The sequence below is a fragment of the Crinia signifera genome, chromosome 4 (genome assembly GCF_055691185.1).
Source record: "Crinia signifera chromosome 4, ASM5569118v1, whole genome shotgun sequence".
Taxonomy (NCBI): domain Eukaryota; kingdom Metazoa; phylum Chordata; class Amphibia; order Anura; family Myobatrachidae; genus Crinia; species Crinia signifera.
Window position 1 is genome coordinate 196049040 of NC_139220.1, and position 15062 is coordinate 196064101.

The 15062-nt window shown below is 39.7% G+C and overlaps 1 protein-coding gene across 1 annotated transcript in view; it reads left to right on the forward strand.

The window, feature by feature from the left end:
- PODXL (podocalyxin like) overlaps window positions 1-8441 on the forward strand; it is a 64134-nt gene extending 55693 nt beyond the window's left edge. The window contains exons 5-8 of the mRNA XM_083183334.1: window positions 320-488; window positions 2985-3037; window positions 4798-4959; window positions 6586-8441. Coding sequence (XP_083039460.1) covers window positions 320-488; window positions 2985-3037; window positions 4798-4959; window positions 6586-6774 — 573 coding nt within the window. The 3' untranslated portion in view covers window positions 6775-8441. The remainder of the gene's footprint in view (window positions 1-319; window positions 489-2984; window positions 3038-4797; window positions 4960-6585) is intronic.
- Window positions 8442-15062: the final 6621 nt, after the last annotated feature.

Genomic DNA, 15062 nt, shown 5'->3' on the forward strand with positions numbered 1-15062 from the left:
AGGTGAGCTCGTACCAATGACCTATACAGTGGCATTATTACTTCTTTCTTTCTACTGCTGATACCGCTCCCTATGCAACCAAGCATCTGACTTGCCTTCTTCATTGCTTTGTTACATTGCCTACCTGCCTTTATGTCCCCTGAAATATCAACACCTAGATCTCTCTCCTCTTCAGTAGTTTTCATTATAGTGCCATTTATACTATATTTAGCCTTTGGGGGTTTGAAACCCAAGTGCATGATGTTGCAATTGACTTGTACTATCTTTGAAATGTCTGCATTAAGTTGTTATAAACTGAATGGAAACATTTGTTTTTCAGACACACAACCCTAATAAACCTGAAAAGGAGGAAGAGGATGAAAAGAATGCATTAATGTATCTATGCAAAGCTCTAAAGCCAGGATACCAGCCAAACAAGGACAAATGTGAAATAGTTTTGGGGTATCAAAGTGCTAATCATCTAGAGATAATAGATGCCTATGTGGAAAGTGAGTACCCCTGCAATAACAAAGGGCCTGATTCAGAGGTGCACACAATAGCACAACAGAGCTACAATGTAGTTTGCAGTGGACTTGTGCAAATATGGTAACGATTCAGCCCCGGTCTTGACGCCCACTGCCTTATCAACCACTCGCATAAGCTGAAAAATTTCTATTGGCCGACAAGGGAACACCCGAAAAACCGGTCCAGTCAGGCCTGCATTTTTCTAGCCGTCCATTACTCTCCCTCAACACTAACTTCCTGTCACTCACTAAATAAATCCTCAGTGCTTCCGCAAATGCTAATTATTAAGTGCATGCTCAGTGGCAAAAAAAACATTTGTTCCACTGCTTCAGACCTCAACATTGCGTACACCCCTGAATCAGGCCCAATGTATGTTAATCCCTTTATAACTAAAAGCTTTAACAATATGGCATGTTTTCACAACCTTTGCTTTGTCACCAGTTTATTTAATTGCAATGACAGTATAACATACCAGTAATGTCAAAGTTCTGGTCGCTGTTCACACCTAAATGGAGCAACACTTGCATTGCTCTGACATGTGCCATCTAATGGACTCCTGCACTCACAACACTTGAATCCCCCCATAGATGTGAGGAGCAGCATTAAATCTTATTATATAGGATAGTGATGCAACATTTATATCCAAATTGTAATATTAAAAATGTTTAGTTATTTATTAAACCAAATTATGATCTACTGTATTTTGCTTACCAGATTTGATATCTATCTATATATATATATCTATATAGATGTGTGTGTGTGTATATATATATATATATATATATATATATATATACATATACATAGATACATAGATACATAGATAGAGAGAGAGACAGAGCAGGTTCAGACTCCTAACTTGGATACGCTGTGAAAAGGTGCGATGGCATATACAGTTGTGCTCATATGTTCACATACCCTAGCATAATTTGTTATTTTCTGGACATTTGTCAGAGAATATGAATGATAACTCACAAACTTTTCTTTCACTCATGGTTAGTGGTTGGGTGAAGCCATTTATTGTCAAACAACTGTGTTTACTCTTTTTAAACCATGACAACAGACACTACCCAAATGACCCTGATCAAAAGCTTACATACCCTGGAGATTTTGGCCTGATAACATGCACACAAGTTGACACAAACAGGTTTTAATGGCTACTAAAGGTAACCATCCTCACCTGTGATCTGTTTGCTGTAATCAGTGTGTGTGTATAAAAGGTCAGTGAGTTTCTGGTCTCCTGAAAGACCCTTGCATCTTTCATCCAGTGCTGCACTGACGTGACTGGATTCTGAGCCATGGGGAAAGCAAAATAATTGTCTGCGGTAAAAGGGAATTGAACTGTATAAAACAGGAAAGGGATATAAAAAGATATCCAAGCAATTGAGAATGGCAATCAGCAATTTTCAAACTCTAATTAAGAAGTGGAAAATGAGGGTTTCTGTGGAAACCAAATCACGGTCAGGTAGACCAACAAAAATTCAGCCACAACTGACAGGAAAATTGTTCGGGATGCAAAGAAAACTCCACAAATAACTTCAGCAGAAGTACAGGACTCTCTGAAAAAAAAGTTGTGTGGTTGTTTCAAGATGCACAATAAGGAGGCATTTGAAGAAAAATGGGCTGCATGGTAGAGTTGCCAGAAGAAAGCCATTACTACGTAAATGCCACAAAGCATCCCGCTTACAATACTCCAAACCGCACAAAGACAAGCCTCAAAACTTTTAGAACAAAGTCATTTGGAGTGATGAGACCAAAATTTAACTTTTTGGCCACAACCATAAACGTTACATTTGGAGCGGAGTCAACAAGGCCTATGATGAAAGGTACACCATTCCTACTGTGAAACACGGAGGTGGATCACTGATGTTTTGGGGATGTGTGAGCTACAAAGGCACTGGAAACTGATGGCAAGATGAACGCAGCATGTTATCAGAAAATACTGGAGGAAAATTTGCACTCATCAGCCCGGAGGCTGCGCATGGGACGTACTTGTACGTCCCAACATGACAGTGATCCAAAACACAAGGCCAAGTCGACCTGTCCTTGGCTACAGCAGAATAAAGTGAAGGTTCTGGAGTGGCCATCTCAGTCTCCTGACCTCAATATTATTGAGCCACTCAACTACAACTACCACAAAAGACTTCAAGCTGTCATTGATGTTAAAAGGGGCAATACATGGTATTAAGAACAGGGTCATTTGGGTAGTTTCTGTTGTCATTATGATTTTAAAAAAGTAAACACAGTTGTTTGACAATAAATGGCTTCACCCAACCACTAACCATGAGTGAAAGAAAAGTTTGTGAGTTATCATTCATATTCTCTGACAAATGGCCAGAAAATCACAAATTCTGCTAGGGTATGTAAACATATGAGCACAACTGTAGAACACAATAATTGCTTCAGAGCTCAAGAACGCATCTTTCACTGTAATTACATTTCTTACAACATACTGTATAACCAAACTATCTATCTTTCAGATCGCTTAGATCCAAAAGAAATATACGAACAAGTAAAAAGTATCAAAAATAAGGTAAAATATTTTCCTTCCATTTTTAGGTGCTAAAAAAATGTCCGTTAAATTAGAACTGTAAAATACAACACACAAAATAAAATAAAGAAAGAACCAACAATAGTGCAGTACGAGATAAGTATGCAGAAATCATGTATAGATCATACACAGGGCTGGATTTGGCTGGTATGGCCTCATTTAGGAATTAAGATCTCTCATCCAGTAAAGGCATTGATGTAATACGGCACTAACAGGCATATTTATCAGTGTTTTTACACCCTTTTAACATTATTTAAGTATCACAAAGATTAAAAAGTAAATTGGAGAATTCACAAAATTCTCCAACCCTTAAATTCAAATCACATCACATTTCCTATATTTATAATGGCAAATGTGATCTCCCAAAATTAACTAAAATGTAATTGTAATGAAATTGCATAGGGAGCCTGTGATAATAACACTATCTGCATATGGTGTTATTAGGGCTTCCCTAGAGTTCTCCTATACCTGCTGTGTATGTCTAAATAGGGCACAGGCTAATCACTGAATAAAAATAAACCAAAAACAAACTACTTTAAAACCGGGCGCTGTGAATTTTGCATCGCTGCATGTGGTCTAGAATAAGGTCCTGAATATATGAGAGATTCTCCCACAAATTTACAGAGTAATATCGGTCAATACCACTAAATAAATGTTTTAAATATCCAGTCTGCTCAGGTTTATGATATATGCGAAACATGGAATGCACCCTCATTTGCATTTTAGTGTAATACAGAATAGTAGGCTTTACACAAAATTACTTTAGTTTTTCACGTTAAAATAAACACATACTGCTATATAGCATTTGTTATAGGGGTGCCGGACGGGGTCCCGACAGTCGGGATCCTGACAGGCATTTACCCGACGTTGGGATCCCGACTGTCAAAACACTAACAGCCGGGTTCACGACGGGCACCTGCTAATTTCCCTTGTGGGGGTCCACGACCCCCATAGAGGGAGAATAGAATAGGTGGCTCTCGTAGCGAACCACCGTGCCTGAAGCGTAGCGAGCCCGCAAGGGGCTTAGTTGAGGTCACCATGCTGTCTGGGTCCGGCCAGTCGGGATCCCGACGTCGGGACAATAACTGTCGGGATCCCGACTGTCGGACCCCTATTCCACATCCTTGTTATCGGAGGGGAGTGCTATTTGGGCTATCACACGGATATTTTCAAGCTTAAATACAAATTGGTACAATAACTTTGAATTCTACATTTTGGCAGGTATTCAATGCCGGTGCGAGCGGCCGGCGAGGGGGTTAAACTGCGAGGATCACAGAAAACCAGTGATCCTCGCAGTTTAACCCCCGCGCCGGCCGCTCGCACTATGCAACGTTCCGGGGGAATCCTCACAGTCACAGAACGGCGAGGATTCCCCTAAACTGCGAGAGCCGAGGCTAGTGCAGCAAACTCGCTGTAATTAGCCTCGATTCTCGCAGTTTTTGGAGGCACATTCGTAAATTCCCCCTCGCTCAAAAAACGGAGCGAGGGGGAATTTGCGTATGAGGGGGGTCAGTTGAATACTGACAGGGTGAGCGGTGACTGCGAGCAAAAAGTCCTGCTCGCAGTCACCGCTCGCCCACGGCATTGAATATATGCCTTTGTCTTTAGTAAGCAAAGCCTTCCAAACACCTCAGCTAGTTGTATAGCAAGCATTTCAGCTAGGACATTTTGCATACTAGTGTAAACTATGTACATTCTAGCCTTGCATCTAACAGATTGTATCTTGACCATTTCATTTTTAGGAGAACAACTCATTGTTTACATACAATAATTTGAGTAGTTTAGATGAAGACGTGGTGAGCATTCCCCTTATAAGTGCCATTGTCAGCCTAGCTGTGGTTCTGCTGATCATTGCAGCTATATATGGATGTTGGCACCAGAGACAAACCTGGAAAAGAGAACAGGTAAAATGGACTTCTATAATGTTTGTGTAATTAACAGGTTCAGAAGTACTAAGTTTCTGCAAGCTTACTATTGTAGAAGACATACGTTTTTAATATTCCTATGTAAAAGTGTGTAATAAAAAGAAAATGCCATCAAAGAAGCTTCGTATTGTTTAACTAGTTAAAAGTATTGCTAAACCATACCTCCCAACTGTCCCGCTTATCACGGGAAAGTCCCAGTTTTCCCTCCGGCGGCCGGCAGTGTATTGCGGTGGGGGGGGCAGTTGGGAGTCCCCCCCCTCTCCCATGAATTGACGCTGCGTCTATTCATGCAGCCCCATGGTCTGGGGACATAACCAGCAACTCCCAGAGCCACTAGCCATGCCCCCACAGTGGCGAAAATGGGGGGTGACCTTGCGACAATAGGCCACGCTCCCTTGCGACGAGACCACGCCCCCAAAATTTTGCATCCCTCCTCCCTGTCCGGCAATGTTGGGAGGTATGGCTAAACTAGTTAAAATGACGGCTTAGTCCATATGTGCTTCTACCTCCAATCTCTGTCTTCCTAGCTTCCTCTTTCTATATCCAGCAAGCTTGAAACAGAATCAGATCATTTTACTTTCACTTTCTGTTAAGGAGTACTTAGCATATATATATATATATATATATATATATATATATATATATATACTATAAATTCATTATTGTAGCTTTCAGATCTTGTCTTAATTTTTTTTTTTAAACATTTATAATTGACCACAGCATATCACACTTCCAAATCAGAAATAAATTGAAACTTGATTTAATGTACTATTTGATAATACTAAACAATCTGAAAACAAGATAGTTTCAACTTATGTAATGGGAAATTTTGAGTGACTTAAAATAAATAGGAAATATGCCAATATTTTAGTCAAATACTGATTATTTTAGCGACTTATGCTATGTCATCTCTAGAAGAGTAGCCTGATAATTGGGGTTGTAGCTTTACAACACTTGCTGACTTTTTAAATGTACAATACTGTGCAAACATTTTTTGGCAGATGTGGAAAAAAATGTTACAAAGCAAGAATGTTTTAAAAAGAATAAGTGTTAATAGTTTATTTTATCAATTGACAAAATGCAATTGAATGAACAGAAGATAAATCTAAATCAAATCAACTGTCTTCAGTGTAAAGATAAACAAGAAGTCCTGGAAGTTATGTCATGGCCGCCACAGAGCCCTGATCTCATCATAGAGTCAGCATGGGATTACATCCACAGATCATCTGTGGTTAGTTCTCCAAGATGTTTGGAACAACCTCACTGCTACGTTCTTTCAGAAACTGTGTGCAAGTGTACCTAAATGAATTGACGCTGTTTTGAAGGCAAAGGGTGGTCACACCAAATATTGATTTAATGTAGATTTTTCCTTCTGTTCATTCAATTGATAAAATAAAATATTAACACTAATATATTTTTTAAAGCATTCCTACTTTGTAGCACTTTTCCACGCCTGCCTAGAACTTTTGCACAGTAGTGTATGTTGATGTTCAAGACAAAAATGGCAATTTGTTTTCTCCAACACAAATAACTTACATGTCCATTTATTTTTCCTACTGCTTTGGCCTACAAACAAATATTTGTTTTCTTTCTGAAATTTTACAGAGACTGACCGAAGAGCTTCAGACCATGGAAAATGGATATCATGATAACCCAACCCTGGAAGTCATGGAAACCTCTCCAGAGATGCAGGAGAAAAAGGGGGGTCCTAATGGAGAGCTTGGGGACAGCTGGATTGTGCCACTTGACAACCTAACAAGAGAAGATCTAGATGAAGAGGACACCCATTTGTAAAGCAAGTAAAAATAATATGATGGACTGGAAATCCCAGCAGTACAAAGTGCATTAAATGGCTGGTCAGCAAAATGAGCCAAACTTAAGCCAACATATTCATTGGAGTGCCAGACCTGGAAAGAAAAGGTGCTTTCTACCTCCAACTATTTCCCATACATAACCAAAGTTCTCTCGAGAAGCAACCATATTAATTTAAACACAATTGTATATAAAACAAAAATGATACTTCCATATTGTGCTGTCTTGTCTATTGGAAACAAAGGGTATTTATGTCCCTGCATCAAGAGGAAAGCTCTCCACACACTGTGACAGAATTATAGAGTGGTTTTGAAACTTTGATAGATAATGAGAATGATGTGCTCCACGTTTGGGCTTTGCAATAAAGAACTGAAAGTGTTAAGCAAATTTTTCCAAATGATTAAGATTTTGTAATGAGGTCTAAAAATAGGCCATACTGTACAACCATGTACTAACATAAAATAATTTATATGTTACCAAAATAACTAATGCAGCAGAGATCATTTTAAAAGCAATTAAGAGGGGGATTTAATTGTAAGCAGTAATTTTTTCAGGTGTAAAAAAAAACGGGATGTTACCAAGATTTTTCAGACTTTTAGTTCCCAAAAAATTACCTGTTTTCGGGCATAAAAAATATCATCAGTGGTAAGTTTCCGGGATTTATTTCGGAACTTCACTAGTGGGAGGCTGACTTTGGAGCTAATTGGATGGCTACAGAAGATCAATTGTCCTGTGGTAACTTCTCCCCTATGTGGATGAACAAATATTCTCATTGAAATGGTAAGGTGATCTTGAATTCTACTATAGTTCCATGTTTCTTCGGCAGATTTTCAGTTAATTTAAAAAAACTATTATATTTAACCCTGATTTTGAAGTACAGATGTAAAATGATCTGTTTTTCACTTGGGTATACTGTACTTTACATTTTAATTTCTTAAAGTGAAGTGAACGAACCTTGTATAACAGTTTGCCCACTTTCTATCTATAAATAATTTCATATTTTAAAATATACACACATTTGCTATTCATAAAAAAACAATTTGCTTGATGCAATATTATAGTCTACGTATTAGTAAGAGTGATGCATAAATCAAATCTGGTATATAAAAAAATCCCAATTCTATGTTATCAATAGGTCAAAAAGTTATGAAGCATTTAAAATACTCTCTGCAAAATTTGCTATTTCTTTATGTGCTATGATTTTTACCTTGAAGCTGTCTAATGCCATTTCCGTATACCAGAACCTAAATAGATAGTGTAAGCAAATAACCTGCATAAACAATTTTTATTCCCTTTTTCAATACTAATGCTTTAAACATTTACGTGAGAATGAATACTGCACAAGATTTCCTGACTTTGCCTTACAAACTCAGGGGTAGATTTATGAAGCGGTTATAAGGGAGGAGAAGTGATGCAGTGCCTGGTAATTTATCACCGGCGAATCAGCTCCTATTTAAACCCAGCCTGTAACTTAACAGTCAGAAGCTGATTGGCCGGTGAGAAAGTACCAGGCACTTTATCACTTCTCCTCCCTTATCACTGCTTCATAAATCTACCCCTGAATAACATGATTAAAAAGGTTGTTTTCATGTGGCCAAAATCAGTTGGAAAAAAAGTGGGTATTTTTTTAACCTTATTAAAGGTTTAAATTTTTTTCACCAAAAACACGGTTCCAAGCTGGCTCAGCTTACCCCGTTCCCACCAACCTCAGTTATTCTCAGGTTGGTGACATTCTAATGGCAGGTGGGGTTCTTACTGATTAGCCTTGGACTACCTTTTCTCCTCATGGTAAATTACGCAAATTGCAATTGTTACGATAGCCTTATATTGAAGTGAATATTCTGCAATGATGCAGTTTTATAGTTCTAGGTTATCTAAATAATTATAGACTACAGTAAACAACAAAATCTGGCTGCAGTGTATTCATTCTTAGGGTAGCTAAAAAAAACATTTTAGACCTTGCTTGCTTAAACGCCTATATAATACCAAAAGGCAAACACCAGTATATCCCTGGGCGCTATTGAAGTGTATTTTCATACAATTTTCCTCCTGGGAATGGTACCCAAAAGAAGAAATAAAAAATCACAATAGTCTGATCATGTTACCACAAAACACTCAATAATGACAATAGATTATTTGTTGCAATAGAACCCTTACCGGGCCAATAAGTCTACAAACAGTGTAGACAAAATAGCATATGGACATACAGTCACATCACCATAGGCTTTATTTCCTCCGATAAATTATATCTGTAGTTATGTTAGTTACATAGGATAAAAACATTGATGACCCATTGGAAGGATGCCTGTTTTCATTCTATCGTGTCTTTATTGTCTGCAATTGCTTTGGAGACAATACTATATGGAGAGAGTTTGCTGTTTTACACCTGTTTTATGTATTTTTTTATTAAAAACTGTATAACAATATCATCAATGTTTCTATCTTATGTAACAAACAAAACTATGGATTGAATTTATTGGAGTCATTAATATTTTGTCTACACTTTTTGTAGACCTATTGGAATGGTACGGGTCCTATTGAAACAAAATCTATTGGTATTATTGAGTGTATCGTGGTAACAGGATCACATGTATACTGGTGTTTTCTTTTTGGTATTGTATTGTGGTTATGAGAGGTGATTCATATAACCAGAAGTGTCCCTCACTGGCAGCTTGATGACCCAGTTTTCCAATTTACATATCGTTTTGTTTTCATTAAATGCCTATATAGTTTGAAAACTAGCAGCAATGATGTGGTGTAGTAGCAGCAATAAGCTGATACCACTAGGTGGCGCTGCTTACCTCAAACAATATCTCACAAACAATTTCTGAAAAGGATATCTTCTAATTAAAAGCACATATATAATATAATATTAATAAAAATACTTTTCATACAACATCAGTGCACTGCAAAGGACAAAGTTTGAAAACAAATGTTAAACTTCTACATTTGTCAATTCATATATGGATGTAAAATATACATTTATGATTGGAAAGTAGTGCTATGCAAATGACCAGTCACTGAGTACTGCTATTTCTATAGTCAGAAATGGTAACATTAAAGTATTTGAAGAAAAATAATATCTACATTAGATAAGTATTTATACAGCCATCAACAACCAGGCAATTGATTGCCTGGTTGTTAGGATTGCTGAACAGAACAGTATTATAAAGGTTACTGTTTTAACTTAAAACTACATTCTTTGAAACTACAAATGAAAAAAAATAATAACTGAAAGCTGTACAAACTACAAATCTGCTTGTATATCTATTGACTGGAGAATGGTTAAGGTCATGTGGATTCATAGCATGCATATAGCATTATTTAGATAACCATGGGGTTTATGGGTAAAATGATACTTACTTCCTGATGTCCTCATTGAACCAATGATATAAATATGAACTTTTTTGTATACATGTTTAACCTGTATTGTACTGTACATATTTGTGAACACAGGCCTTAAATACTAAACATTTTTACATATCCTGGGAAAACATACAGGTTTAGCCAGGCTGCTGCGACTATTTGTGGATGCAAATACTACTATACTATAATACTCATTTTATACTATGCGTGTGCACATCTGTAACTGGTTTTAATGTATCAGATTAGGTTTTTACAAGACAAAATACATTTTTAATGAAACTCTTTGTACTGTGTATGTTTCTTCATCCAAAGGATCATTAGGAAGACTAAATCTGTAGTTTTTTTTCATGTAGCATGCTGTCTGAGAAATTGGGAGTAAGAAGATAAGGGTAGGTACCACTTAAAAGACAAAAGCGAGACTATGATGTGGATCAGGTAAATTATACAAATTTACCAATCGGCCACTCAATGTTTTGGGCCAAACATAGAAACCTGGTCAGGTATTTAAATTTGACAACCCAGTTGCGATGTCAGTGATGGTGGTTCATCCATACACACATGCAGAAGCATCTCAGACATATCGGCATTGGCTGTGAGGGTGGTAGGATAGTAGTAGGCGCCACTAGCTTTTTCCTTCTCTGATTGTAGGAGGTGGGCTGCCGCTGGCCATGATGCCGACAGCTCCCGCCACTGCTGCCCACCTGCCTGTACAATGTAGATGACAGGCACCAGGACAGGCGCTTGAGCAGTATCACCTAGGTACTGTGCATGCACATACCCCAGTTTCTATGGGCTGCTTCGGCAGCAGCCCATAGAAGCCAAAGAGACACCCTAGATGAAGGAAACACCTACCAGTGGGACTGCCTTGGGTGACTGGCAGGTCAGACTTCCAATAGGATGCTGCTGCTGCTACTCACAGTGAAACACTGAGCACAGTGACAGATTTTACCCCTTGGGGGGGGGGGGGGGCTGTAGTACTGCAGAACATAGGTAAAAACCACCACTGCTTGCAACCATTGCAGTGCTTACCAACAAAAACACAAGCTTGCATGTGCTTATTGCTGTAGATGAGAGTTCTAGCAGAGTAAGAACCTTTTCAGCCATAACAAAAGGCTAAGAATTACAGTGCAGAGAGCGATGTTTTACGCATCTCTCACGGAGATGTTGTCATTTTTAGTGGATATTTTGCACATCTCTAACAGAGATGTTGGCACTCAAAGGGTTAATTCCATATACTAGAATGTGGTACTTGTGAGTTATCCGGGCGTCCGATTTTTAAATCGGGTCGGATCGGGACATCGCATCGCATCGCATGCGACCATCGGATGCGATGCGATGCGATGCGATGCGATGACCCGATTTTTCCATAGGAATCAATGTTAAAATGGACTGAGTCCATTTTAACATGGAATTCAATGGGAAAAAGGGGTCCTTTTCATACCCCTACTATCCAAGTGGGCATGGAGTTGGATATAAACCTGTGGCGAGCGTAGCGAGCCACCGAGCCCGAAGCGTGGCGAGCGTAGCGAGCCCCGCGAGGGGACACGGAATACCGTCCCCTCGCCACGCTTCGGGCTCGGTGGCTCGCTACGCTCGCCACAGGTTTATATCCAACTCCATGCCCACTTGGATAGTAGGGGTATGAAAAGGACCCCTTTTTCCCATTGAATTCCATGTTAAAATGGACTCAGTCCATTTTAACATTGATTCCTATGGAAAAATCGGGTCATCGCATCCGATGGTCGCATGCGATGCGATATCGCATCGCATCGCATCTGATTGTATGCCTTAACTTAAGGCATACAATCAAAAAATCGGACGCCCAGATAACTCACAAGTACCTAGAATGTTAAGAATTGTATATGTAATGATGAAGTGAATCTTAAGCATTAGTTTTAATGAGTTTCTCCATTTTCACAGCACACATGAGTGAATGAGCACAGCAAGAAATCCCAAAAATATTGTAAAATAGAAGCATTAATACATGTAGTGTATTTTTTTAAGAATATTTACAAAGTGATTGTTGTGTTATAAGAACAGGGGTCTCTTACACACTGGAACTAATTAAACTGGATTGTTATACTAGTTTCTGACAAAATGATATTTTGACAGTTATGTAAATTAATAAACTTCTTATCTACAGTTTTGTTGTGTTTCATTTTTATAAAGGTTTTATTGACAAAAATAACATACAGCATATATTAAGTATTATAAATAAAAACAATGTACAAATAAAACATCTTCAGGCAAAGATTACAGAATAAAAATATCAAATAAATGGAAAGACAGACTGCAGTCACCACTCTTGACCATTTAACTAGTCTACAGAGATTACAACACACGCGCATCCCCTTACTATGGAGCTCCCCAACACCTTGCGGCCAGTCCCCGCCGCTCGATCCCACCTCCACGCTCCCCACCCTAACCCTGCCCATCTCCCTGAAGCGGAGACAGGCAGGGTTTGCATCCCCCGCCGCCCAGAAACTGGGACGCTCGCGCATCCTAGTCAGATGGAGCGCTATGTCACCAGCGGGGGCATTCTGGTGAGCCCCAGCGAGTAGTTTCCATTATAGTGCCATTTATACTATAGTCTTTGGATTTCTGAGACCCAAGTGCATGATTTTGCATTTTTGGGCATTAAACTGTAGTTGCCATTCTCTTGACCATTCCTCTAATCTACCTAGATCAGTGGTTCTCAAACTGTGGGTCCTGACCACCTCAGAATGGGGTCACCATTCCATGTTGCTGACCATCAGATTAATGTGTCTGTGAAGGGGGGAACAGGGGATAACTCATTAAGTAAACATCCTCTACTTCCCTCTTCCATCCCTCTTTCCCCCTTTTCCATCCCCTCATTACCCACTGCCTCCCTGTCACAATAGCGTGTACTTCACTTCACTGACCACACATGTGGCGGCCATTCTGTGGTAACTTGCTGGGGTCCTGTAATAATTTTTATTGTCTGACAGGGTCCCAGAGCAAATAGTTTGAGAACCCCTGACCTAGATCATCAATCATTTGTTTTACCCCTCCTGGTGTTCTACCCTGTTGCATACCTTTGTGTCTCTGCAAAGAAGCATACTTTCCCTTCAATATCAATAGCAATGTCACCAATTAGATAAAAAAAAGCACTGGTCTGAGTCCCTGGGGCACTGGCACATTTTCCCCTTCTGGGAATGCACTGTGTGATGTGGGACAGTGTCAAAAGCCTTACTAAGCTACATTTACAGAAAAATTGGTACTTATATGTTACTTGGGCACCCACTATAGTTAGTACGCTCATCCCCCCACTATCCATGTCGGCATGGAGTTGATTTTATATAGTGTGGCATTCGCAGCGAGCCACTGAGCCCGAAGCATGGCGAGCGTAGCGAGGGGACGCTGAAAACGAAGGAAATAGCTTAGTGGGCGCCCAACTAACATATAAGTACCGAAAAATTTAATCTATTCCTTTTGTCACCCACTCAGAATACAAAGGTCAATTATATTGGTTTGACATGATGTACCCCAAATGGAAAACAAATGACACCATGCTAGTACCCTAAATTTCTTGTGTGGGTACTAGCAGACCCCTTAGAACACCTGCAGCAGCAGTGGATAATTAATCGTAATCATTTGTTTTTAAACCCATCTCTTAACAAACATTTAAGCGCCGGATTTTGCAGTTTTGATTGGTGGCTGTCTTGCTACCTCCATCCTGCAAACCCTTGTTCCATGATGTACCCCCAGTTAAGTCATGCTGTTTGTGACCATGTAAATTGCTGGATTTGAGATACTCTACAACTTTTTCAAGAGTATTTCCATTAATTTCCCTACAACTAATGTAAGGCTCACTGGTCAGTAGTTGCTTGAATCTTCCTTGTTTCCACTTTTGTGCAGTGGGACAACTTTGACTATTTTTTATGTCTCCTGGAATTACTCAGAATACTCTTTGACACTCACAGCACAGTACTACTACTCTATCTTCCCTCAAAAACATTTCTGGGTACTCTCATCCTTTGAAATCACAATATTTGGCCCCTGCAATTGTTTCACACCATCAGGGACTGTGACAGACAAGGACAGCAGATACCCCCTATTATTATCCACCCTAGAAACAGTGGGTTAATTAAGACATGCTCACTCCCACACCAACACCTACCTGAGGGTCTACAGAATTTTCAGGTGGTGCTGGGTTAACACACTGGGGGATTACTTTTGGACCTGCCATCTATGCAGACCCATTCCTACATGTTCTATAAACTCTTGAAAATTTTGTTTGTGATATACTGACAATTTGTCTATGGTACATATTAGGAGTGTATCTGTGCTTCTATCTTAATACACATCCATATACACACTGTGTATACCACCTGCACCTCTCCCCTCTCCACCTCAGTCTCTTCTATCTTAATACACAAATTCTGAATTTTACCTATCTGCAGTTTGTGTACATTCTTCAGGGTGTCTATGTATATATGTAAATACAGTCTTTACTAAGATTCAAGGTGGATCTTAAGGCCCCCATACATTAGGCCGACTTGTCCTTAAGACAAGTCGGACCCAATTCTCCTGTGAGCCGCCCGGGAGCTCCCCGGGAGGCTCACACACAATTTGGCACTTGATGAGCCAAATTTGACATGTGATAAATCGCTTGCGATTTATCACATGTCAGGGCGCAGGGGGCAGGCGTTGAGGGGCAGGGGGGCGGCGGTGCTATAATCAGGGGGAGCAGTGGGGCAGGCAGCGGGTCCCTGAGCGCCGGGGAGTGCTGACCTGGCCGGGCGGTGATGTTCATATATATCAGCAGCGCTGCAGGAGAGCTCTCAGCCAATCGGAGAACGGCCGGATATTTGACAGGTATTTTAAAAATCTAATAGCCGCCACTGCGCGTCCCGTCCCCGCTGCTGCTATTTGTTATCACA